This window comes from Cyrtonyx montezumae, unplaced genomic scaffold (assembly GCF_038088225.1).
Source record: "Cyrtonyx montezumae isolate F1298 unplaced genomic scaffold, pur_monq_1.0 scaffold_9, whole genome shotgun sequence".
Classification (NCBI taxonomy): domain Eukaryota; kingdom Metazoa; phylum Chordata; class Aves; order Galliformes; family Odontophoridae; genus Cyrtonyx; species Cyrtonyx montezumae.
This window is the reverse complement of record NW_027072100.1, coordinates 13,676,354-13,703,923: the sequence shown is the minus strand read 5'-3', so window position 1 is coordinate 13,703,923 and position 27,570 is coordinate 13,676,354. Positions and strand designations below refer to the sequence as shown.

Below are 27,570 nucleotides of genomic sequence, written 5' to 3'. Positions count from 1 at the left end.
ATTCCTCTCTGAAGACTTAATGTCGTATGGTTTTTTTTGTTTTTTTTTAACTGTTTAGAAACATGAGGCACAAAGCGATGCGAGGAAGTGCTGTGCTGTTTTGCCAGCACTTCACGTTACAGCCACTTGGAAGTGCTGCTGGTAAGACAGAACTTCCCGCCCTTCCCATTAACATTCCTCCTTGAACTAGTTCATTACCTAAGGAAATACCTCGCATTTCATCAGAGGAAGGTTTGCATCAGGCTCTGGGATGTTGCACCCACGTTTGCTCTGCAGAGGAGGATGTTTTTTTCTCTGATGCAGTGATGCTTTGGGAATGTTTTCTTCGGGCGCATGGCAGTTCTTTCTCACTCATAACATTTTTGGTGTTTGGGTTTGGTTTTTTTTGGCACATGTTGACAGTGCTCAGAAACAAAGAACGGAGTTCAAGGGATAGATGGATACAGATGGCATGAAAGGAGCTGCAGAGGGTGGGAAAACCATCCCGTGCAGAGGTGCATGCTTATATGAACACCTCACTGGTGTGGTCAGACACAAATCCGTGTACCACAGTCTGGCATGCCCGAACAAGGTCTTAAAATAAGCACCTAGTTTTTCACAGCTGCAAGACAAAGTGGAGGGAAGATTAAACAGAAAGAGGCAAAGAGAAGATGTGCTACCAAAGGATGCAAGCGTCCGGTGCGCTACGGAGAGGAACATTTAACTTGCAAAAGCCCAAATCTGTTCATACGAAGCTGCGCCCATCGGCCTAATGAGGTACTGCCTCTGCCCGCCTCGCCTCTCCCCTCATGCTCTACCGTAGCTATGCTGCCTGCTGCTGCGAGGCTGCGTGCTCTCATCTCTGCGCAGTGCCCGCGCCCGCAGGTGCGGCTTCACACGTGGGTGGGTCGCACTGATCAGCGCAGCACCGCTCCGTCCCGCTGCCCCGCGTGGAAATCTGACCCCGTGCGGCCGCGTGTCGTACTCTGCTCTGCGTACCGCCGCCGTTTGCGATCGGACGGCCCCGGTCTCCGCGATCACCCGCCCTCCCAAGCGCCGCTTCGGTGCCGGGCTGCGTCCCAAAGGCTCCGGCTGCGAGGACGAGCCCGGAGCGCGGCCCCGCCCCGCAGCGCGCGCCCGTTCCCGCCCGCCGCCGCCAGGTGGCGCGCGCGTCCCGCTGAGGGCGTCCGCGGGGGGCGGGGCGGGGCGGGGCCGCGCTCGAGTCGGCCGCTGTCCGACTGCCGGAGGAGCGATGCTGCGGTCGGAGGAGCGGCGGCTCAGCCGGGCGGTCAGCTCCGCAGCGCGGTGTGCTGGAGGTGGGTCGGTCCGTCGGTGCGTCGGTGCCGGGGCGGCCCGGTGTGACAGCTGCCCGGCGACGGACGGGGGCTGAGGCGCTGCCGGCCGCGCTCTTCTGGTTCCGGATGTGCGGCGGAGCTGTGCGCGCCCTCTGCTCGTGAGCGCGGCCGCCGCTCCGCCGGGTCGGGGTGAGGCGGTGCCCGCGGAGCTCGGGCGATGCCGTCCCGCCGAGAGCGGCCGCGAGCGTTTTGCGGCCCGAGGGCGAAGGGCCGCTCCGCGCTGCCGCGGTTGGGCTGCGGGGCCCCGGGGCGGGCAGTGCCGCGTGGGGCGCGAGCAGCGCGGCCTTCCGTGTCCGGAGCGCGGCGCCCATTGCTGCCCTCGGGACCTTTTCCCCTCCTCGGTTCAGGCGATGCTGTACTGATGCGCTGTGTCTCCGAGGGAAAACTTTCCCCCGGCTGCGCTGCGCGGAGCGCTTCCCTCATCCTTCCCCTTTACGTCATCGCTCCCTCGGTTTTTGTCTTTCCTTATACGTGCTTTGCAATAAATCGGACTTCTTTCACGGGTCTGAACGTTGGAACCGCGGCTCTGTTGTTCTGTTCAGCGTTCTCAAGGTGATGTATGGTGCAGTTCTTGGTATCTGCCTCATCCCTGTGCAGTTGAACCTTCAACAGCTTTTTTCTTACGCCTGGACTCAGACACGCTTAATTAGTCATCCCTGCATCTCCAGCGTGCCAGGAACAAGTACTGCTAAGGCTATTAAGTTATAAAAATGGAGCTTGGTTAAGTTAAGATGACAATTGCAAAGGGAACTTCTGAGGGAAGAATTTTCATTGAAGCATTCACATCATCTGTTTGGATCTGTTGGCATTACCAAGTGCTGCTCAAACTGGTGTTAAATAAGAAGCAAAGAAGGCAGCCAGGTGACAAGGACAAGTTTCCCGTGCAGTGCTGTGGCAGAACTGCGTTTTGTAACTGATGTGCTAAATCTTACAAGGAACGCGGGAACAGCTCATGCTCTTTGCTGCTTGCAAGTCATTCTGTTTCCTTTGTGCATCTTCAGCTGAAATTAAACGCTCGTTTTAATGCCAGACTTTCTTATTATTGCATATACTGGTAGTTTGTTCAAAGCAGTGATATAAGTGAGGTATTTCCCTACTCAAGGATTAATTGCAGCTTTTGTGGGACGTTCCTACGTGTCTCTTGGGCCTTGTGCTGCCAGCTCAGCTTTGCTGAGGGCTTTCAGTTCTTTTTCAAGAGAGATTGCCTTAGTTTTGCTACTATTGCCGTGTGCTTTAGCAATAGCAATTGTCTCTAGCATGTAATTCCTTGTTTTCATTATGACTTTTAAGTTTTGCTTAACAGTTGTAGCAAATGAAGCTGTGATAACCATGAGTGCAAAGCAAGGTGTTCGTGCTCCAGGAGGAGACTTTGCTGCTGGAAGGCTGTCAGGACTGTGGTGTATTATCCTGCCTCGAATCTGAAGAACGCCATTTAGTGTCACTCTGAAATGCATTTGCGGTCTCTTTCTCTCTCTCTCTCTTTCTCTCTCTGCTGATGGTTTCCCCTTGCAGGGCGTTTTGGGTATCCTGAGGCTGCATAGCAGGGCATTGCACCCAACAACCTGCTCATTTCCAGCAGGATGGAAATGTGCCCTCACAATGGACTTTGTGAGGTTAGCAAGAGCAGTGTGGTTGCCTGGTTTGGCTAATTTAAACGTTCTCTATGCCTGTGTATTATCTTAGTGATGAGCTAGGAGAACTCTGAGATCTAACGAAGGCAGCTTAACGCTTTGTGTGGAAGTGGAAGGCTTTTTGGAAAACCTTGTAGAGGAGATACAATGCTGAGTTTTCTTTCTTCCCACCCTCCTTCTATAACAAATAAGTCACAACACTGTATTTATTTATTGTGGCATAAAGGCTCATGGTGTACAATACCTGACCCAAATCTTTGTACAAAGGAGCAACCTTGGAATAAATACATATATCCTGGGGCGAAGCAAATAAATGGTTCCAAGGTGGCATGGGCAGTTAAACTGAGGTTGAAATGGACGTAGCATTAAGGAATTAAATGAGCTTCTCTTATCCAGGGCTGGGAATAAAGGGGCAGAAATTTGCAGTTGAGGAACAAAGTCGAGGAATAAAGGGAAGTGGTGAGAAAGGGATTTTACTACAGTTGCAAGGTATACCACAAAAAAAGAAAGCTATCTTCAAAGCTAGGTTACATAAATGCTTTCCCTCTAAAGTACAAAAAGAAGTCATGGTTTTAATTATTCTGTGCTGTTTTCTTTCTATAGCTAAATGGGAGAATCAACAGTGAATAAAAGGGGAACACTGAATGCCTTCTGGAAGCAGTGCTGCTGTGGGAAGGCGGGCAGCTTTCCTCTCCCCTTTGTCACTACTGTCCTTAGCGTGGCCATGTAATGACCTGGCTTAAGCCACTCATCTGAGCTAACACAATTTGATGAAGAAATGTATGGCTAGCTTTCATTTTCAACCCGGGATACTTCTGCAATTCGTTCTGCTGAGAACGTTTTTCTTTTTGCATGAAGTGTTGACTTCAGGAGCGTGAGTGAGCGCTGCAAGGGGTCAGACTGCTGGTGTTGTCAGTGCCAGCTCATACAGTTCAAGTGATGGTGACATCACTGTCATAACTGAGGAAGATTTGTCACCCCATATTTTCATCACAACTTTGAAATGTGTTTAATTAGTAGGCTTTATGTCAGATCTTAATGGTAAATATACAGGGAGTTTTATAATCACCCGGAAAGAGTCTGCATGGTCTGCTTGGAAGTGTCTAATTGCAGGTGACAGTAAATGTGATGCGTATCTGCAATTTTCAGTGGGTCCCTCTTACCCATTTCTGAAGCTGTGAATGTGCTGAGTCCTTGAAATAATACAGAACTGCTGAGTATTTGTGGCCCAGTTCTTTTTAGACATAACTTTTTTTAATGCCAACTGTACTTTTTATAGTAGTGTGCTTTACAAAAAGTGCTGTTAAGGTTGTTTACATCTATTTTTGTACGTTTCTCACTATTGATTTGGGATACGTTATACTTCTTTAAGGTTAAGGACTGTGGAACTGCTTGGACTTGCCTTAGTCTTATCCTTGGTCAGTGAACTTTGCTTCTGCCCTTACACACGTGCTGTCCCATTGAGTGGTTACAAATGCTATGAGTGTGGGGCGCAGGTGGCAGTTCCCTGGAGGTATTTGCTGTGGTAGATGTACATGGTATTTAGGACGAGTAATGAGTGATGTCAGCAGGCATCCTGCTGTGTGCAGGTTGGCTGGAGGATGGCAGCTTGTACAGCTAATGCTCCTTCTTTACATGGATTTTCTTTCACGCGTTCTCTATTGAGTTATTGAATTTATCTTTGTTTTACAGTTACACAGTGTGACAGCTACCATTGAACAGTCGTTTCAAAGCTGTCAGTTTTCTGTCAGTTTTGAACGGTGTCTGTAAGCCAGCTGTGCTGGTAGCACACAGTGAGCTCGGTGGTGTGCTCTCAGGTGAGAAACCTTCAGATGGGGAATGACCTTAGTAGGGAAAACAGCGTGCCAGCGATGTGGTGTGTGCTGAGGACGGTGGCCTCGCTCTCACATCATCAGTGTGAGTTACTTCAGAACAGCGGAGGTAGAGCGGACTGAGTGGGAAGGGGCCTCTAAAGGTCGTTACGTGGTCCGACTCCGTTACGGTCGTGCCATTTATCTTATGATGCCCAAAGCGTTTCCTTTTGGGGTACCGGGGTGGGGCAGGTCAACCATTTGAGCGAGCGATGCGGGCTGTAACATCGAACTGACTTCTGGAAGGCACTTTTTGTACTTCACACCCAGCAGAGCATGGCAGGGTCGGAATTTCTGCCTCCCCAGTTAAAAACGCGCGCACAGTGCCTGCGGAGCGGCCTGCCCAGGCACACAGCCCGCCGGCGGAGCGGTGGGGACGCCTCTGGGCGCGCTGTCCCGGCTCGACGCCCCGCGGCTCCCTGTGCCCCCATCCCGGCAGGAGACGGCACGGCAGGGCCCGGCGCTGCGCGCGGGAGGCCATGTCGGCGCGGGGCCGCGCGGGGCCGCCATCTTGGCGGCACGGCCGCCTCGGGCAGCGCTGCGGCAGCGCGCGGCCGCCACCGGGTGGCGCCACGGAGGCCCCGCCCCTCCCCGCGAGGCCCCGCCCCTCCCGCCGGGCGCTGCTGGGCGGCCCGCGGTCAGCGGGGCCGGTGCGGGCGGCCTGGCTGACGGCGGTGCGTCGTGTCCGCCGTGCTGAGCCGCGGTTGTGGCACGCCGATTGGCTCAGCACTGCTCATTGTCAGTCGTCAATTGCCCGCGGCAGAACGCGTGGAGCGGGAGCGGTGCGTCCCCGCGTGCCGACCCCGGGCATGAAGTGGTTCTGTCCGAAGGGTGCTTGGATTTTGGTGTTCGCAACGTTTGCATTTCTCAGTGTTATTGCTTACCGCTGCAACGTCTTTCTTCGCTCCCTTGGAGCACCTCATACTGTGTACGTGTCATCCTCAACTGCAGTGATTGCTGATTGCAGACCAAGTGTCAAACACGCTTCAGAGAGCAAGAACTGAAGCAACGCTTCCTTTTTGTTTAGGAGCTGTTGGAAGAGCCATGGATGTTGGCTGCTGCCACTCCTGCCCCTTGTCTGGTGCTCACAGAGCAGGTCCTGCTGTGGCCTTCCCAGCTCCCTGCTGCTCTTCTGCACGTCTCTCCTAGGCTGTGCTCACTCCCAGGGGTAGAGCTCAAAAGCCATAGGTGCCCGTAGAGCAGGCTGTTCTATTCTGCTGGAACTCACATTAATGTGCTGATGCTGTTTATGTGAAATGCCATCAAATAACCAATGCTCATTGTTGTTTGGTTACAGAGCAGACCTTTCTTGCACCTTGGATGTGAATTCTGCTCAAAAGAAGCGAGGCTGCCGTGATCTAGGCGTGTCATTCAGCAGTATAGTTCGTTAGTAATGAGTTCTTTTTACCTATCAGGAATTTCTTGATTTGTCAAATCACATTGTTTTTTGTGTAGGGAAAGGAGACATCATTGCTTCAAGAAGGAAGTGGGGTGCAGTGGAAAGGAACAAAAGCTTGGCTCAGTCAGTCTCATGTGATTAGTAGGGGACTTAACTGGAGGAAGAGCTGCGTTGAAAGAGTGATTATTAGTGGCTATATAAGCAGTTCTTTTTCCATTTAGCTGCAGACAGAAAGAGCTGTAAAGGAGCATGGGAACTGCAGAGCGCGTGGTCTGTTTTTTGATGCGTCTTGGCTTTCATCTCTAGTATCACACCTTTAGTCTCTGGGAGACTAGTTTCATGGGCCAAAAATCTTTTAACTTTGTTCCTGCAAGGTGGTGATTGCTTCAGTGATATGATATGAGCTGCCCAAAGGAAGTGGCTTGAATACATTGTTCTTAACTGCTGATTATATTCTGTCTGATTTACTGTTAAGTTCATTTACTCAATTTTTCTGTTTTGTAGCTTAGGCTAAGACTTTATATGTCCCTTTATGCTATTTTTTTCCTATCACTCAGGCATTGTTGGCCCCGATATATGGAAGATGGTTAATGTTCACAGGGACACAGAGCTTTTTACCTGCTGGGAGATGACTTCTGTTGCCAACTGCTTCTACAGAAAATATTAGCCTAGTTTCAATATGCTCTTTGCTTTGCCCATTACTACATCTTGCTGCAACCTGCAGGCTGAGAATAATCATCTGGTATGCAGATCATTGGCCTTATCTGGGAACATCAAAGCACTGCCGTAGGTGTGCTGATTTTTTGCCTTTCTATCCAGTATCTACAATGTCAGATTCCTTTCAGCAGCATACCAAGTAGTATCTGGGAATCTGATTAATACAACGCAGTGTTTGAATTGATTCCAACTGCTGTGCATAGCAATAATTTAGTCTTTTGTCTATGCCAACATCAGGCAAAGAAAATCTTGCTTATTTCAACCGAGCGTTTAGTAAAGTACTCTAAGGGATTTGGCTTTTCTGTGAGTGTGGTGCTGTTTTTCAGTTAAAAGTACTCTGGATGCATAGGTTTGAGTATCGGAGTGGGAGAGATCTGGCTCTTCGGTGCTAAGGAAGGCAAAATGCTATTTTGGGAGTCAGATTGCAATACCTGCTTAGGCACAGCACTTAAAATGGACACCTGTATGGTAGGTGAGTTACAGTGATGCTGTAAATGCAGCTCATCTCAGCTCATACTTGTCGTGGAAGAGGTATCTTGCAATGAAAAGATTGTGTTAGATGAATATGGCTGCCAAGTATTTAACATTTTGACTTCCTTAGGGCACTAAATAACTTACTGCCTTGTAAGTGGCTTCACTGGCCCTCAGGTGTAATTAGCAACTTGTGATTTTAGCTGAACTACAATTTGAACTAGTAGCAAAGAGATCAAAGGCTTATTTTGTTTTCAGGATCAGTGTTGTACGTTTTTGGATAGGATTCAGTGTGACTGCATATCTTACAGCATGACTGAAAATGATAGCTGCTCCAGGATGCACACCTGGTTTAGTTACAAGAGGAAATTCACGACTACCTTTTCTTTGGCTTCAGATTCTTGAGGAGGATGCATGGATGTATATAAATTCTCTATTTGATGTTCTATTTTTTAATTAAATATATATGTTGATTCTCCAGCATACTCACTGGTTCATAAAGCTACAAGTTAGTGGTTCCCAAACCATTAAATCTTCTTGCAGAACTCACCCCAAGGAAATGTGCCTGTAGCTTTGTTATGGTCCCACAGACAAAAGACAAATGGAATTTGCTCAGTATCTTTAAATAGCTCTAGCTATTAAAAAAAAAAAGTTTTTATAAAATACAAAAGAACAAGAATCTGTGCTTAATTGTGCAGCTTGAACTGCAGTGTATGCAAGGATCAGTGTCTCTGCCCTACGTGCAGTGAGCTGCTCCTGGTTTGTGCCCCAATTCATCATTCATACTCGGCCATGCTGTCTCCTAACTGCCTGTGTGCCCTGTGCTGCTGCCTCCGTGGGCTTTGTCTTACTGGCTTGAGTTGTTAGAAGACAGGTTCACTCAGACCTTTGTTCCTCACTCCCTCCTCAAATTAGCACAGTGAAATCTATTAAGAGGAATAGATTTGGTTGTTGGGTTTTTGATTTCCACCCCCCCCCCCCCCCCCCCCATGCTCTGCTCTGCTCTGGTGCTTGTGCTGAGCACTCAGCCAGGTCTTCAGTAAGATAAGGTGAATCTTAATTTATAATGTGGGGTTTCAGACCAGTACTGCTTTCCCTGTCTTATGAGAGGTCGCTGTACCAAGAGGATCATTTCTTTGTCATGTACCGACTCCTTTTGAACTCCTCTGTCGCTGTGGTTCTGCAGACTGCTGCAGAATGACTCTTACTGAATCATATTTGCATGTCATTTCCTTTCATCACAGGCTGCATGCTGAAAAATCGACTCTTCCCTGTCTAGTATTGGTTGCTTGCTTTTACTCTGAAAGAAAGATGGTTTAGATTTGTTCCATGTCTGCTTTGACCTTGTTGTGCTGATGGTTTTTCTACTGAGTCCGTACATCTCCTTTTTCTGACTGTATCCCAAACTGTGGATGTGTTTGCAGAGTTATCAAGCACTGAGCTATAAGACTGGCTTTTCCTTGGTCCTTTCTGAGTGTGTTGGCTTATTAGCTTGCCTTCGGGAAGTAAAGGCTCAGATTTTAACCTGACATAGTTTATTAGATTATGAACTTCACCTCAGATCACTAACCTGTTTTTCACATGCACTGTATGGTTTGGGGTTAGTGGTGGTTTGTTTTTCCTCTGACTCCGTTCACAGGTCTTCTGCCCCATTGTCAGTGCTCATTTCTATTGGAAATGAAATAAATCTTGTAAAGATAACATTGTATGCCCATGTCTGCAATTGTGCCACTGCTGGGTATGTGCAGTGCTGAGACCAGTGATATAGAGGAAACTGCTGGTTTGTTTACAATAGAAAGTTATCACTGTTTTGGAATGTCTGTTCGATCTGCTATCACAGAGTGCTTATAGCTTTATTAAAACACATGAACTGCATGTAATGGTAATAAAAATACCATAAAATCTTTCCACGAGTCATACGTGTAGCATTGTCCCTTTAAAAACTACAAGTCCTTGTAAGAAGAAAGGAGGAGAGACAAAGCAAGGAGTCTTCTGATCATCACTAGAACTTCTGGATGCTTATTAGAGTTCATAAAGCATGGCCCAGCTCCCATCCTATCCATTTTTTTTTCTCCTCACGTGGATATCATCCTATCCATTTTTTTTTCTCCTCACGTGGATATCAAAAGCAAGCTTGGTTGTATTAGGCAGCAAAAAGGTAATGTGATATTTCTTGAATTGTGGTACATACTGTGTAGGAACTTGACAGGAGCAAGTGTGATTGCTCTGCCATTCTGTGGGAGAAGTCCTGCTGTCCTGAGCAGCAGCTGAAGATGAGATGGTAGAGGTGGTGTAATCAAAGATGTGGCCAAGGGCAGCCTTGCCTTGTTTTGCTGTTAGTGTCGGTGTGCATTGCAGATTGAGTTGTATTATTTGGGTGTGGGTGGTCTTTTCTGCTTGCTGATAGATGAGTGACCTTCTTACTGCCCCTGAATTAGGATCATTTGCCATAGGCTGAATCAAATCCTTTTCAAAAGCTGGTCAGTCACTGAATGAATTAACTGTTCTCCAATACAGCGAAAGCATGGAGGGTCGAGTGGAGGATCACTTTAAATTCATCGATACCCCTTATGTCAGTTTTGTGTAACACAGGGCAGGAGGTCTCTTGGGAGGAGGAGTGTGGAAATCTGGGGAGCAGAGAAGGGTCTGGGTACAGTTTTTTTGTGGAAGTACTGTTATCCACTGTTGGTTGCTTTGTTGTCTCACTGATTATGTGGAAATTAAGTAGTTTTCCCGGACTTGACTTTGGAACACACTTACCAAAGGGCCCTTGTGATATCTTCTTGAATGGAAGTGATAGAAATGCTTTGAAATATTCATGTGGAAAATAAAATGAAGAGTTAAAGATTCATCTTCATGTGAGATACTTTTTTTTTTTTTACTGCAGATTAGAAGTGATACATCAGAGATTCTGGATGAGAGCACTCCACTCATTAAGGGCAAGGCGATGGAAAGGAACTGCGTCTATGCCAAAATTGATAAATTAGAGGTTTGTTAATTGCATTGTAAAGTTTACACCCTTCTTCTCATGTGTTTTATAGGTTAACTGTCTAGGGACTTATATGGAGCATTCACAAATTTAGAGCTCTGTGTTGTCTTAGATTTTATATTTGTTTTAAAATTGTGATGCTTACCTGTGGTTCAGCACATGCAAGTATTTATGATTTTGGAGCATCACTGAGTAATTTAGTGGTGTGGATTCTACCATTCCCAATGCTGGATTAAAAGCAGTAGTTATGTTTTTGATGTTAGTAACAAAGCTAATAAAACAGCCTTATCATCAGCACTCATCTTCTGCTGAGGGTTTTTTTTTGTTTGTTTGGGGGTTTTTTTTGTGTGTATGTTTGTTGTTTCCTGAATGGAGAAGCCAGTATGATTTGCTATGATGCCTTCACCTTATTTAGTAAGCAGTACATTAACATTTGTGTCAACTGAGGGCAAGTTTGCCTCTAGGAAGAATATTATTAAAGCATGATGAGATAAATTGTGTAATGCCTAAAATCACTTCTAACTGACTCAGAAGTAAAAGAAACTGTTTGCAGCATTAATTCCAGACAGACAGCTCCTGAGCCTCAAGCTCTACTCCTGTACGAGTTAATATCCTCTGGTGATGTTTATAACTGTGGGAGGGACAGGGCAACTGACTTTACTTTCAGCAAGTTTTCTTTACATTACATTCTTTTTTCTTTCAAAGAAAAGTTGTCATTTATGAAAATGCTTCGTATTTTATGGATGTATACAGTGTGGGGAGAAAGGTGAAGGACAGGAAACAGAGGGAAGGCAGTTTAGAACAAAAGTGTGGGTCAATTGGAAACTGTCTAATTTTCAGAGTTCCTCAGTGTAAGAAATAGCATTCTTGACAATTTGACTGTAGTGTAATGTGTACTTACATTGAATCTCAGAACAGGGAAAAAATTAAAGCAAAGCAATCGCTTATCCCCAAAGTATGGTAAGCAACAGAGCTCCTTCTTCATTTTTTTTCCTCCTTCTAATACTTCTAATACCCTTCCTGCCCCCTCACCCCATTCCCTTAATACAATGATAGGGGAATCATAATTTGAAATATGAAGAAAGCAATGGTCTTTGTGTTAGGGTACAGGTTATACTTGAAAGTCACAGCAGAATTTTGTTGAGAGGCTTTCTGTGTCATCAGACCAAGCTAATACCTTGATTGACTAGAAATCAGTTTTTCTCCCTAACATTATAATCTGTAATGGCAATAACCTGAGAGCACAAGATTGAATAGCTAATTTAAGCAGAAGATAATGTTTTAATTAGAACTTTAAATTTAAAAGCTTAGCATCCATAGGGATTTTAAAAGAAGAAATTAACTTATACTCTCAGGAATAGGAAAGGGAGAGACTGCTGTGTAATGGTTAAATAGGGTGAGAGGCTGCTGGGTTTTAGGTTTGATGTTGCCACTGATACATTTCAGGGAACTAATTTACCTGCTAAGCCTCACAGTAACCCTGAAATGTTCAGAGAGGCAATGTTCAGCCTCTCTATCTCAAAACAAACAAAATAAAAACAGAAAAAAAACAACTCCAAAAAGTCCCAGCAACTTAACTGCTAATAGACAGTATCAGAATTCTTTTGTATTTTAGCAAATTAGTGCTGTTTTTTATTGGCAGGCTTTCCCTTATGTCTCAAATTTCAACTGAAACTGAACTGTGTGTTTTGTTGGCTGAAGTCATCTGCTGCCTCCTTTCTTGCTGCTGTCACTCCCCTCCTTCTGCTGTGCCCCCTCCCACCAGCAGCAGTTGTGCCTGTGTGGCTTCTGAGGGCCTTTTCCCCTCACTGCTGAGCTGCTGGTGGACCTTTAGACACTATGGACACTCATCAGCGTGCAAAGTGGACCCTTAGAAAAAGAGGAAGTTCAGCTTTAGATCATGACCAGTGGTTCTTCTGATGCCTGTAAATGTCTGTACTTCACTGCTGAGTATGTGCTCTTTGTCATTTACATCAGCAGTAGTGTGTTCTGAAATCTTGTTAAACCTTATTCTTTGAGTTCTGGTGTCTGCCTAGGGTAATGCTGGGACTCAGAATGGGTGCTTTTCATTTTCATAAACGGTTTTTCCTGTCTCCACAGCTCCACAGGCATTTATTAAAACAGTTGCACACCACGTCTCCTTCCTAGAAGAGCAAGTGCTTGAAGCAGGGAAGAGCCATGGTGCCTTTTTCATACTGTTTGCAAATTGTTTCCATATGCACCTATCCCATCTTCAGAAACGTGAGTATTTTTGAAATTGTTCAGCAGATGAGAAAGAGCTAATTGCCCCTTCCAGAGCGAGCGTGGCTGTACAGATTGGATTATTCATCTTAGCGGTGTAAAAGAACTACGTATTGTTTGCGTTTGTGAAGGGCATTTTTAAAAAAGAGATTCTTTCAGTGAAATTATTTAGCAGTGCCTTTATATGCATTATGGTTTTTTCCCCTTCAGAAATGCTGTAGCATGATGCTGGTGTGCATAACGCTGGCAGGCAGCAGGACGCAGGTATCAGCGAATAAATTGGAGCAGCCGAACCAATTCAGATTTTTGTTTTGTAGAGAACATAATGAATGGTTAAGAGGCATGGAAAGGACATAGTACATACTGATTTGATCTTTGGATAATTTAGCTGTCAAACTCTAGTGATATAAAACCTCTGTGTATATTATACACAGAAAAGAGTGTAACTTGGTCAAAATTGGTAATATTTCCATAGCCATGGGAAAAGATGTCCCTGAAATGAGGGCAATCTGTGCCCATTTAAAATTTCTGCTGTGACTTATAAAGGCATTTGAGATTTTTAAAACAACTATACAACAGATAAGCCAATTTAAAATTAAAAATTAAAGAAATTAAACTATTTTTTTTTCCTAAAGCTCCAAATTTGTTAGGCCCATCACAGATACCCAGGCTGGGAAATGCATCAAAGCTGAAAGTTTGGCAAGGTTTGCCTGCCTATTCAAATAATGTTGTATAAAAGGGATAGCAAGAAGGATGTGCAGAAGGCCACCTGTTTACTCAGATGCTGGCTTGATTTATGCTTGAAAACAGTATAATCATTTTAATACTTATTTTTGTCCTTAGAGAATTTTTGAAATATTGTGTGACTGTTTGTGCTTGCAGACATCTTGGAATGATAGTATTAGTGAAGGAAACAGAAAAATAAGCAGGGAATGGTGTAGTTTGGTACTGGTCTTGTGCTCTTCCTCTCATTCTTTTCCCGTAACGTAGTGCAAATAGAAAAAACTCTGTGAGAGAGAGAACAAGGATGAGCACAAATGAGAAATCTAAACAGATGAGTCGTAGCCTGAGGAAGGACAAGACAAGGAAAAGGTTTGGTTTGTGAACTCATTCTGTATGTAGAGCAGGTGAATTGAGAAGGATTACCCACTCTGTGATGTAATTCAAGAACTGCAGTCATCCAAAGAAATTATCAGTGGGCAAGTTCACCATATAAAAAAAAAAAGTGAGGTACTTACTTAAGGAGGTGTATTAAAATACCATGGCTCTTATGTTATGTGCCCAGACAAGACAGAAGTGTGGAGAAAGGACTGAATTATTTCAGGGTGTAAGTAGAGTTAGAATTTCTGCAACTCCCTTCATTTAGGTTTGTCTGTTGCCTGAAACATATTAAGATCTCTGCCAGCTGCTGAAGTTTCTGTACTCTCTCCAAATCTGTTCCTTTGTAGTTGTGTATCCTCTTTCCTCTGCTTTGCAGGACACCATTGCAGAGTTGCCCCTTAAGCATCTTTTGACATTTAAATATTAGGGCTATCCTGACCATTTTTATAGGTGAATTTAACTTGTTCTGAAATGACAGTATCCAACTTGTGCATCTTCTTTCCAAAGCCTTTTTGATCAGATTGGGTATCAATACTTGAGAGCTGTCCTCTCTGAGCAGTTAGATTTTTTTCCTCTTTGATTGAATGCATACTTATGCAAGTACAAGAAAAGTCCCTGCTGTTTTGTCATTGTATTTCAAGATGCTGCAGAATGTTGCTTTTTTAAAATCTTTGAATGTGTTTGGGTGTTCAAGCTGTTTCATACGGACTTCCAACGCATGGCAGCACTGGGAGAGGTGTCAAATCTATGGGAGAAAAGTGAGTAATTAGAATTCACTCTGTGTTAGGAATAGCCAGGGGTGGTCTGAAAAGAAATGACCTTTTACTAAATATAAATTTCAAATATGGCTGTGTAAGTCTGACAGGTTATAAGAATATAACTCCTCCTGAGGGAACAGAACTGAGGAAATAACTTTCTCCTGTGAAGTTTGCAGCTCTGTGGAAGAAAAGCCTTTCTCCCATAAAGCTTGAACTCTGCATGAGAGAAACTGTGATATCAGATCTTTCATCTGAAGATTTTATCAGTGCCCTGGCTGAATGGGGTTCAGCAGTCTTAGAGAAAGCCAGGAAATCTGTTTCAGAAAACTTTAGGATGTGAATTTTTTTTGGGGAAAAAAATCTCTGGTATCTTTCCCAGTGGAACAAAACTGAATGCAACTCTTCCATTTTTATTTATTTATTTATTTTTCATGCCCCTTTGATAACTGGCATTGTCTTAAGACCAGAAGTATTCCTTCTGGCTAGTGTCACTAGCTGGTCACCTGCTCAGCATTCAAATCTGAGCCTGAGAAGGATGCAGGGAGCAGAGGGCTGGTAGGTGCTTCAAAAATGTCTGAAACTTAGTTTCACAGTGTGAAGGATCAGTTGTGGTTTGGAAGTAACTGAGCCGTTCCTGTTGCGAAATTTCAGTAGAGATCAAGTGAATGAAAAGCAGGGTTAGAACTTGATTTTTTCAGAAAGTCATCTACATTAGTGCTCTCATCTCTTTTCTGACACAGAAATTGGCTTTAAATTATAATTGTATTTCTCTGACAAAAGCTTCTAGCTGCATGTGTAAAGCCTTGTCAAATATTGCCTTTCTGTAAGTTGGCTTGATCTGTGCTGGAAAATAGACACCCAACCTCTGGGTGTAAAAAGCTCCTCCTCCAGACTTCAGTTTCAGTGGCTCTATTTGTTCGTAGTGATGAACTTGAAATATATTTTGCAGCTTATGATTTACTGGCTTTGATGCTTACTCTTGAAGAGGAAAAAATCTTGTTTCAGAAATGTTTTATGAAGCAGAGACATGTGCAGAGTTAAAGTGAGTTAGTTACAGAAAAGATGTTAGCTGGTGCTAGAGAAGTAAGTGGTAAATGTTTCTCCACCCTGCTTTTTTCTTACATTTCTTTTGTCTCCTGCTGGGATGAATGCAGCAAGCAGTGACTCGTACTGATTTAAGCATTTCATGTTACGCATTGCAGCTCTGCACTGGCCTGACTTCTTGGGACAATATAGGATATCATGTGTCACGTTTTCTTTGTCCTTGGGTTTCTGTCTTCCAAATGCAGCTCTGTGTCATTATATCAGTTGTTAAACAGGACTCTGTGCGCTTATTGGTACGAAACAGTGCATGTAAAATAACAGTTAATGCTTTAGGTGTTTCAGGGTTCCTGTTCATGAACCTGCACTCTGCTGCCATAGATTAAAAAAACAAAAGCAATAAAACACAAAAAGTGGAAACTTGGCTGCCATGTTCTTAGCAAGAATGCCCTCAAGCCATCGGAGCAGTGTGCTGTGAAAGGTGCAGCTGAGTAGATATATTAGCAGAATTAATTCTCTGAATTTTCCACACAGCATCCCACTTTCTTTGTTACAAGTGTGCCATTTGTACCCTTGTGTTAATAGACATGAGGTATGTATTGCAAAATATTAGAATTATTCTACTGAACAAAGAATGACTGTTTCCCTCTTCTTAGGTGATACTGTTTTCCTGTTTATGCTCTACCAGCTACAGTTCACACACTAGCTGAGATGCAGAACCGAGATGCAGAACTGCACGATGTTAGGGTTAAATATCTCAAATGTATTTTAGCCCCCTGAGAAATTATGTTCTTGCCAGCCATAGTTGTGGTGAGGTTGTTGGGAACTTTGCTGTACCATATTTCTGTGGCTTATTATCTCCACAGCATGGTATGCTCCTCTGCTTTTTTCTGTAGCTGTATAATACATACTTCTGTAATAGTGTCTCATCAGAGGAATGGCTGTAGAAATTGCAGTCTCAGTGTGACAAAAGAAAAATTTTTCTGTTTTTATTTTGTTCATATTGTTAATTCTGCACGCAACAGATAATTGGCATCTTAAATGACTTCCTGCTTACAAGAACCCTTCTCTGGAAGAAATTCATGATTTATAGCAGGGTCTGGATGGCTTTACTGAAATCAGAGTGCTGAATCTTGAAGTGTGTGATTGACAGTAGTTCTGGGCACAAGCCACTTGCTGGGTGAACACCAGATGAATGGTGGGCAAAAGGAAGCACACGTACCATCGTGCTGGTGGAAATTGGAGGCATACAGAAATAAAATGACTTGATTGTTGTTTGTGGCCATACCATAAACCTACAGCATGGCCTGGCACCACTCTGAAGCGTCCACAGAACCGTACGCAGAAGACTCTTTCCGTGAAACCTGTTTACTGAACTATGATAACACTTCAGCTTTTCATTTCAAGTCCATTTTTTAAAGGATTATGGTAAAAGCATAGCTTTACAGAACTGAATGAACAATCGATTTTATTAGTCTATAAATTCGTACGAGACCCAAGAATATACTGAGATAATAAAGGGTTTAAATCCTCACTCCAGATATTTCACACAGCAATTTGTGTTAAAATTTGGATGCTTTTGGCATTAGGGAGTATTGAAAAGGAATTTTTATTCTGATGTCGATTTTATAATACAGAACACATAGGTTGTGGATTTTTACAGTATCCTGATATGATTCTCAAACAGCAGTGACTTTCACTGTGAATTAAGTTATTTGTATGCCTTTTTCTTCTGGAACTGCAATTGAAAATTAAATGAATGAAATAGAAAGGTAGCCTGGGAAATAAAGATCTTGATCCTGTACAAATACTCTCAAATGAAGTTAACCATAAGCATGTGTGTAGATATCTATTCACATGCCAAGTGATCCGTAAAATGGTGGTGATGAAGTTGGTCTGAATCTTAGCTTTCACTAAAAGTACTTAATGTAGTTTGTGTATGGGGTGAGGAGTGGTGTTAGTCAGACTGGAGACATTTTCTGTCCTTGTGCTTTCAGCAAATGCAGTGTAAGGCTGCAGTGCTGTTGCTAAGTTGCCTATTCTACAAAATGTGCTGGTGAAGCAAGGTCAGTTAGAAAGGATAGTAATTATACACAAGCATAGTCCAACAAATGTAAATTCTGTTTCCTTGCTCTTTGCAAAACAAGTCTTATTTTTGCCCAGTGGCATTTTCTGCTGAAGGTGTTGATTGCTTCCCTCTTACCTCCCTCACCTCCACAGATGGCCAGTTAAACTCTCCTGTTCCTCTGCTTTTGCTGCCACCTGGATACTTCTCACTGAGACACCCATCACCTTTTGAAAACATTTTATCAAATCACTTTAGCACCTCTCTTTTTTTTTCTCATGGATACTCACATATGAAAGCATCCTCTGGCGTTTTACTGGCCTTCTCTGTGACTCGTTTTCCTGAATGATTGCTGTTCTCTTGGTGATTGGTCATATCTCTTTGGGAACCTTTATTTCAAAGCGATGCATGTCATCTAGGAGCATGATTAGATACTAAATGCATTTGGAATGAATGTGTGTATTACATGGCAACAGTGAGACATCGGAATTACTTGAACTTAAATAAGTTAAATGAGTATCAAGCTGAATGTAATGCTGGGCTGGAGCTCCTGCGGGCGTTCAGAAGTGAAACCAGTGCTTAATTTAATTTTAATTATCAGGGCAGTTTAGCAGTTGCTGCTGCAGTGTGGGAGGGCAGTAAGGAAGAGAGAAAGATACCAAGGAGGACTGAAAATCACTACAGCTGTCCTAATGCAAGCTGTTCTCTCTTAAAGGCACAAATGCAGATCTGATCTATTTTTGTTTTGTTTTGTTCCTTTTTTCTTGGCCACAGCTAATCAGAACCTCATGGTACGTAGCTTCAGGAATGTTTATTCCTTGATGACCTCATGCCATAGGAAATTCCTTTTCTCTGACATAACTGAGGTGCTTGATGCTCTTCAGGAATATTACTAGGAACGTTGCATTCGTTGCCCTGAATGTCAGATGAAATACCATTTTGGCCAAAAGTAAAACAATGCTTGCCATCGTGTCTTAGGCCTGTGACTTAGGGTAAGACATTGCTTTCAGTTTCTGAGGCAGTAATGAGTTAGGACTTCTTTAAAGTTGATTTCGAATTCTCACTGAAGAATTGCACGTTTCACAAAGTGGGAAGGTATTCTACCCAGGTTCCCACCCCATCCTGACCAGGCCACTTTCTGTGGCTGGCAGGAAGCTCTGTCTCTGTAATGGTAGTGTTGTAGGAGAGGTGCTCTGCTGTGCTGGAGCCTCTAGGAGCCGTAGTGATGAATATTTTCTTCCAGGGCCACCAACACAAATGTGCACACGCACACATTGGTTCCTTATGCACTCCTCTGTTTCCCTTCCCCCAGCTCTTTCGCAAACTGTTTCTCCCTGAGGCTAAGTTCTTGCTGTCTGTAGTGGCAAACATGCACAGGCACTTTCTTTTTTCTTTATCTTTCAAATTTCCAAGTGTAAATATAAAAAAAAACAGTAACTTAAAAACTATTTTACTTATTTTTGTGCAGACTGTGTGTGTGTGTGTGTCTAAAACAATAAAAAATGAACCCGTAGTTTATGGCTAAGTGAGGCCAAGTTTCTCCTGTTTCTATTTTTTTGAAGGGTCTCTACTCAGCAGTCACATTTTTTTTCCTGTGGTAGAAAATGCAACATGAGCAGATGGCAAGTATTAACACATGAGCTGCAGTGCTGGCTTGCATTGATTGAACAGTGCTCCAGGATTCTGTCGCTGGTGTTCAGCTGGTTAAGTAGTGTTTACAAGTTAGTGAATTTGTTCCACTTGAAATATTTGATGGTATGTGCTGAGGTTCAGCAGTAAAGGGATCCTTTAGGAGTAATCGAGGAAAGCATGAGGTTTGGAGGTGCTGACCTTGTGAGTTGTAGCATTTTTTGCCATGGATATGAAGCTGAAAAGAGGCAGGAAGAACAACAGTTGAGAGCAGCAGCCTTTTCTGTTTTGCTGGTGATGCTTTGAGCAGTGCAGTGATAGCATGCTTCATAGTAGCTCCATATTTTAATCTTACCGTTCATGACTTTATTTCTGTTTAATGTTCTTACGCCTTAGGCAAGAATTTGAGAAAACTTTTATACGGCAAATCAAGCAGCATTTCATATTTCATATTTCTATGTGGTCTGTATGTATGCATGCTGTGGATGTATGAGTACAAACTATTAAACAGGATGACCAAACTTACTGCTCTGAATATGCATGAGTGCATCACCTTAAAGCTGATGGTGATTCTCTTACAAAGGCTTTCCTCACACGAGCTAACAACACTTAGCTAAGCACTGCTTAGAGCAGCCTGGGAGCACGTTTCTGGCTGCCAGTGGGCAGCCTGCTGGATGCTGAGGCCTGAGGGCTGCAGGTCCAGCTACCTGAGAGATGCTGCCCATAATCCTGTGCCTGGCCGACGTCTTGGCTCCTGCTGCGTGGAGTTTAGTCATAGAAATAAGCTTTGTTAACCCATGCATTTTATTGGGCTTTATGGATGTGTGACATCATTGGCAGCCAATCAGGGAGTGCTTCAGGGCAGAGTTTAAAAGCTATTTCATAATGTATTTATATTCAGTGCAGATATTCTGGGGCTTCAGTAGCATTCATTTTGTCGCAGAGTCCATGTGTCAATATGGCTTGGAGAAAAAATGTACCAAAATAACGTGCTTGCCCTTTGGTGCTTTTTGTTGTTTTTTTCTTTCTTTTTTTTTTTTTTTTAATGCAGCTGAGTGGTGAAATGCTGTAGAAAGTGTAACTGGTACATCATAAAGCAGTTATTATGGAAATTTTCTTCTTCCAGCAGCAATACTGCTGCAGCCTCATCTTGGTGATTGTTGTGTGCTCCTCGCTAAGCTGCTCCTGCTTAAATAGCCAGACCTGCAAATGTTTCCCAAGCTTCTCTGGTTTGCCAAGAATAAAAATGCAAGACAATCTGCAGGAAGGTGTGTGTGTGTGCGTGCGTGTTCAGCAGCCAGCCCTGCAGCTGGGCTCAGCTCTGCCTCGCTGCAGTCTCCTGGCCTGCTTTGAGTGGGCCCCCCACGCCCAGCCCTGGTGGCTGCTTTGCCTTTGCACGGTCACACACGGATTTTTATGCCATTAGCTGGCATTACTTGACTGTATTGATGATAGTGGCTCTTCCAGAAAAGTCTGGTTAATCTGTTCCACCCCCACAGCATTCCTGCTTAACTCCTTTGCTTCCAGGGTGCCCCCTGTACTGGGACCACATGGGTCTGTAAAACCAAAATACTACAATGTCCAGAGCGTAGGAATGCTTTTTTGGTATTAGTTGTTAGTAAGACAAAACGTATTTCTTTTATATAAAAAAGAAATGGGTCCCTGTCTCAGTGGTAGGACTGTGTATTTTTTTCACTTTTATTTTTAGCATTGGCTGCTTCTCCTCCCAGTGAAGAACTGTGGCTGTGCTCATGTCAGGCTGCTAAATCTCTATTCACATATGTTCCACAACAGGCCTGCAAAGCGTGCGTGTGCAGTGCTGACTCCTTCATCCTGTTGGGGTCCCAAAGTGTTCATCTGCTCCTGAGGAAAACGCTTTGTAGAAGCTTTTCAGATGCTGGCTGTATCTCTATCGTGCTGTTCAGCGTTCACAAATGATTTAGAAAATGAGGCACACAATGAGATGAGAAAGCTTGTTGACAGTTATTTTGGGATCGCAGAAGTGAATGCCAACTGCAGAGAGCTATAGACAGGCCTTTTAACATTGAGAAACAGAGTAGAAAAACTTGTTGCCAAAACAAATTCAGTAGGTGATGCAAATGGGTCTTGTATGGTATTGGTCTCTGAGCCAGCATCACAGGGTCATGAAAACCTTCACCTCGGTGTCCTTAACAGAAAGAAAGAAAATTGAACTTTAGGAATTAAGAAAAGGTAAAGAAAGAAAACAAAAATCTTTGCCACTGTAAATCTGTGGCTTTGTCTTTGATGCTGACTGAAATTCTGGTCCTGGCAGTGGAAAAGGCACCTGGAGGAGTTGGGAGACACTTCTCTTTGAGAACCATCTCAACACAGGATGATTTTTGTCCTTCTTTTCCACACTGAAGAAGGATGCATTAGAGTTATTTGAAATCTAAAATTGCATGAGACAGCAAGTAGAAATTATCAAGAAATAGACTGAAAACCAACAAAGGGAGTTTTTTTTAATCTAAGATATCCCCAAAGTTTGAGAACTCACAGTTACAGATAAAAGAATTATGTCTGTTGAAGCTGATCAGACGAAGTCATTTAGTAAAGTTACCTTTCTAATTCTGGGGATCCTCAAATTCCTATAGGTTTGTAGAATATTCAGGGCAGCAGAGCTGCATACTTGCCCTGTTTTCATATTTGAAGCAGCAGCCATTGGTCTCAGCTGGAGACAAATTACCAAGGTCAGACTGGGCAGTGTATGATGCTGGCTGTTCTTGTCTTTGCGGACACATTTCTTACGCTGTCACAGAACAGCATCGTGTCTTCCGACTGGAGGTGACATACAAGCCAAACCTCACTTGTTTCCTGCTCTATTACTCATGGAAACAGAGTGCAGTTTTCCACCGTTGCTTCTGAATGGGTCAGTTTCTCTGAATGACTTCTCACTGAACACTAGAATATTGACTATTTTGTCAGGCTGGATCTAATGCTACCAGTCTGACATATTTCTAGTATCTGTTGAATTGCACAAGGTGATGTGTATCTGCTCTTCTTATTGTCTTACATGAAATACTTCTCCTTTATGAATATTTTTTTCCAGTACTATTTCCCATTTAGAAACTGTAAGTTGTTCTAACTGTGAAGTCAGCAGGAATGACATGACTGTGAGGTAACTGCACATAATTTTTCTTGTACTCAGCGTTTCTTAAACTGCACCTGGAATATCTCATTTAGTTTTAGGGACCTCGGCATAAGGAAGATATTTATAAACTTGATTGAGCCCAGGGGAGGGCCACCGAGGTGCTTGGTCTGGAGCTCATGATCAGTGAAGAGAGTCTGGGACAGCTGAATTGTTCAGTCTGAGGAAGAGAAAATGTACAGGGGCCTAATAGCTGCCTTCCAGAGCATAACAGGTTAGCAAGAAGATGATGCAAAGTTCCTTCATGATGGATACAGCAGTTGAAGAGGAGACAGTCATTGTAAATGGCAGTGGGGTGTTCTGGTAACCTGCTGAGTACTGTTGGGACTACTGCAATCAAATCAGTGAGCATACATACAGTGTTTCATGCTGCTTAATTGCCCATTTTAGAGATAATAGAACCAAAGTGCAGTAACTGTGAAAACTCCTATTTAGGGCCATGTGGACTACATCTAAATGTCTTTCCAGTGTGAGCTTTGCCTCAGTCATGTCTTGCACTCACACTGATTGCTTGTTCGTGGTCTCAAAGAAGGAGTCAAAAGGTCGTTTTGCACTGTGATAATATTGAAACAGAGAACCAGCTTGGGAAGTGGGCTCTTTCCCTGACATTAGTTTATATGTGTAGGCATCATTTATATATTCCTGTGCTTTGTATCTCTGATTGTTGTAGTTTGTTTTCTAAGGGATTTCAGTGGAGTTCAGCAGTGCTGGATCCCGTTCTGTTGAGCTGAACAATGTATTTTGACATGAAATACAATTTCAAAGTGCGGTTTTGGAGTGCAGAGTGTATTTAATGCTGGTGACAGGGGTTTTCGGTGCTAGTACAATTCAGGTACAGTGTAAATTTGCTGCACTGTGCTCAGCTGCCTCAAACCTGACCTGAGACGAATCAAAAGAGAAATAGGGGCTTATGTATTGACATCAGGTGTGTGCCAGAGGTGATCACAGAGGCCAGTGAAATGACAGCCCTTTGGGCGAGGCATTATCACAGCATATGGCCACTTCTGCAGTAGGGGCTGCCACTGGTGGTTGTATTTGATGGTATGGATGCCATCCTAATTAGAGCACCAACTTTCCAGGGACTGTAGTCTGGTCTTTATTGTATTGTGACTGATATGAGTCAAATGATCTGGAGGTGAAAAGCTATTTGTTGCTGCTTAAACCCCTATTTTTTGTGGCTTTGGAATCTGAAGTCGTCATCTCCCCTGCCTCTTGCTTTTCCCTTCTCCATAGCTGGCAAGTATATCACTCAAAGTTTCAAAGCAGCCTGACCACAGTGGAATTATTTCATATTCTGTCTGTGTGATGTGCACAGCACAGATTCCTCATGCCCTTCTTTTAACCCTGCATGGCATTTGTACCACTGTGAAGGAAAGCTTTTCTCAGGCCCTGTCCTTGTAAAATATCGTCGCGTTACACAGGCTGGCATTTTGCTTTGTTTACTACTGATGCAGCAGCTACTTCAGTAAGATAATGAACACTGAAGTCGTTCCTTCAGCATAAGCTGATGAGTAGTGTGTTCCTTGAGGTCTGTGTGGACAGATGCAAAACAGGAGGAGTTACTTTATTTAAGTATTTATTTGTTTATGATACAATTGCATGAAGTCAACCAAAGGAATTATCTGTCAAGACAATAGGTAAGAAATACCATATCTGCAGATTAGAAGGGAGCAAGCCTATCTGTGAAGGACAGGATCTGTAGTGCCACATGAATAAGAAGGTATTATTTGTGAAAGCACTGGGTTATTGTTGCAGGGGTATAATAAATAAAATCATTGCTCTCCTGGCCACTTCTTTGGAGGAATTCTGGATATAAGTGAGTAAGTAGCTCTAAAATAGCAGTCTGCAGATCAGAGTGGGACAGTGCTTTCAGGAGCCATGGGAAGTCCTGACCCTCCTTGTAAAAAGAGGATCATGTCCTCAGAGAAGTTTGGCTGCTCTGACAGTGCTCGAGTTTCATTACTGTTATTCACAGCAGTATCTCTGCCTTGTTTCCTCCTCTAATGACTGCCAGAAATACTGCCCTAGAAATGAAGGTTATTTTACTTCGATATTTTCAATCATTTTTAGCTTTTCTATCCCGCTACTTTATTTTTTTGAAACCTCAAAGCATTTGAGTATTGCACTGAGAATGCAGACTGTAGCTGCAGCTTCTCTGCTCATTTCTTTAGTTCTCCTTTCTGTTTTGCAGAGGCAAACCTCACTACTGGTAGTACTTACCTCACTGATTCCAGCTCTTTATCTTCTCTTACCCAATGGCTGTGAGTGACTGTTGACTTAGATGAAACAAAACGAGTTACCTTCCACATTAGACTCATACTCTGTGCATTGGAAGGAGTGCATCTCCTTTTGTTTGGGTCTGCACATGGCAAGTTCAGACCTGCATGCATCTGTTGATAACTCACACTGCCAGTGTTTGGTTCCCAAAGCAAAGTCTGTATATCCTAATGGTCAGCAAGCATACTTCTCTGAGAATGTGGAATTGTTCTCCTAGATGTGCAAATCAAGAGTTAATCAGGATGGCTGGAGATTCTGCCAGCAGTCTGGACAGTGACAACAGAGCAGTGAAGCTTAAGTACCCAGTGCTGGTCATGGTATAAATGAGTATTTACTTCCTAAATTGTGCCAGGATGTGTGTTATGCCAATGGATTAGCAGTGGGTACTATCAGGAGATGTGTGTAAACAGGTGCGTGGCCTGAGCCACATGAATGAGAATTAAATACAGATAAATGTGAGGATTACTTCTAAGTAGCAAACTGTTATCTGGAAATAATACACATTTTTGAACTGAGAACCTTTAGTTTTATAGAGAGATTCACAATTTACCCGAGAGTGAGATTTTAGCTAGAGGTTTGAGTTGTACTACTGAAATATTTGATCCCCTCAGTACAGGGCTCATCAATTATTTGATTTCTTCAAAGCCCCAGAAGCAAAACCAAATCCCTTTCTATATTTCTTCTTTAGTCAGTCTTTTCTAGCATTTCTACCTAATTTGCATTTTTCCATGCTTTAAAATTAATTTCCCCTGTGTTCTACCCTATTTTTAACTGCTCAGTATTACTCCTGCTAAGGTGATTGCTGAGCTAAATCTGGAGATTCAGATGTGAAAGTAAATGTTTTCAGAATGGTTTAGAGAGCTGGTGCCTCGTATTGGAAAGCAACTTCTCATATGAGGTGTTGCAAATATGGGTGGTCAGGACACTTTACACGCACGCGTGCAGACAAATACTGTGTGCATACAGGTGGAGTAAATGAGCAGGTGGCTCTGCCCTGAGCTGCGCACTGAGGCTCTGCGCTCACTCAGCTCCGCCCGTTCTGAGCTGCTCCCGTAGTTCATATTAAATGCAGCTGAGTTTAATTTACTGGCTGAAGTTCCCCAGCGTTTCAGGGCACTGTGGGGGGATTCCCAAGAAGTGTTTTGTGAAAGGAGTTTAAACAAACAAACATTTGTAGTTTGACCATTTCAGTTCCCGTGCTCTCGCCCATTTTAGAGTAAAGTGTTCTGAAAGAAAGTGCTGCAAAAAAGTATCAGGCTTAAAGGAACAAATACAACGAAGCCACATTTCTGAGAAATGTAACCTCCCCTGCTGTTAGGACTTGAAGGTACTGCTACTGTGTCTAAGGGACAGTATTACAGTCATAGGTAGAACAGTCTGTGGTTAAACACGCATCCTGGGATGCAGGACACAAAATGAGAGGAGTTGAAAGCATATTCCTGAAACCATGGAAGCAGCAAACCCACTCATAGTGAAAACAAAGAAAACCACAACTTCCTAGTGGGGGAAAGCATTGCTTCCTTCATGAAATAAAGCAGAGTATATAGGGTGTGCTTGTTTAAGAATTGCAGCTGGAAACAATTAGTTTTAGCATTGGTGTTGTTTTTTTTCCTAGCTGGTTTGGTTTGGTTTGGTTTGACATTCATGCAAGTTACCAAAGGTTTAATCTAGCCACTTCATCTTCTGCATCTTGTGCCTCATTTGGTACTCTGAATACAGCTCCAATGCATGACGTGCTGAGAACTGGGGCTGTGCAGCATGGAGAAAAGGCTGCAAGGTGACCTGAGAGCAGCCTGGCAATATCCAAAGGGGAGCGACAGCAAAGAAGGGGATGGACTCCTCAGCAGGGTCTGTGGTGACAGAACAAGGGGAAATGGTTTCATGCTCAAAGAGGGGAGATTTAGGTTATAGATAAGGAAAAAAATCTTTTCCAGTGAGGGTGGTGAGGCACTGGAACCACTGAGCAGCCTGACCTAGCTGTGGTGTCCCTGTGCACTGCAGGGTAGTTGGACCAGATGGCCTTCAGAGGTCCCTTCCAACTCTAGGATTGTGTTTTATTTGAAACAGATGCTAATAAATGATTCTGTAAGTGGGCACCACGGTGATGGGCTGAACTTGAGGATCTCCAAGGTCCTGTCCAGCAGTAACAGCTCTATGATTCTGAGTGTTAATTTGGAAGAATTACTTCTGCTGCAGGAAATAGTATTTTAATGTCTGTCCTGTTTTTGTTACAGATGTCCTCCCTGAGTGGCACTCTCTTAAGATCTGCTGGGACTCCACTGATCTGAAGACTTTTTCCCTATGACAGATGTAGGTACCAAGTATCAAAATCATTAAGTTGTGTCTCTTTTATAAAAGGCTGAGTTTGCTCTTATGCTTTGTACTTCATATATATAAATTAGAAGCATCTGTTATGTTTCAGATTTTGGTTAGCATCTCCAAAGGGAAGTTAAATCTTTCCAGTCGTGATGTGGCCGTACAGAGGCTGGAACATTTATTCTATGATTTGATCACAGGAGTTTACACCATAAGCTTACTGAACCAGCAGAGTATTTTTATATTTAAACTGATGAGAAGGTTACAGAGTATGTTAGTACTGCATGCTAAAACTGCCAGCTTCACAAATGTTCAGGTTTCACCACAGAGCATGAAATCAGTCAGAATTTAAAAAGGCAGTAACCCACATATGGCCGAACCTTCCAGCACTCTTCTTCAAAGCAGGAACAGGTTTTAAAAGCTGTTGTGTAATGTAAGTTGAATGATATGAATAAACTTTCTGCAAAGCTGTTGTGGACCTTTAATTGTGCCATTCTGTAAGGAAGGTTCTATTTAACCAGAAGTCAAATAGTTCATGTCCCCACCTCTACCTTTTTTGCTTTT

General features: G+C 43.4%; 1 protein-coding gene across 1 annotated transcript; it reads left to right on the top strand.

Annotated features, from left to right (window-relative positions):
- Nucleotides 1-751: 751 nt before the first annotated feature.
- Nucleotides 752-27,570, top strand: BCAS4 (breast carcinoma amplified sequence 4). Its single transcript, XM_065754526.1, has 5 exons — nucleotides 752-756; nucleotides 1,247-1,295; nucleotides 10,311-10,412; nucleotides 12,521-12,653; nucleotides 26,925-27,570. Exons 1-5 carry the CDS (start codon nucleotides 752-754, stop codon nucleotides 26,993-26,995), a joined length of 360 nt encoding a protein of 119 aa, XP_065610598.1. The 3' UTR covers nucleotides 26,996-27,570.

Excerpts from the sequence above, each read along its gene's own strand:
- BCAS4 (XM_065754526.1), top strand. Across the intron at positions 1,296-10,310 it reads CGCAGCGCGGTGTGCTGGAG|ATTAGAAGTGATACATCAGA; the intron begins GTGGGTCGGTCC and ends TTTTTACTGCAG. Across the intron at positions 12,654-26,924 it reads CCTATCCCATCTTCAGAAAC|ATGTCCTCCCTGAGTGGCAC; the intron begins GTGAGTATTTTT and ends TTTTTGTTACAG.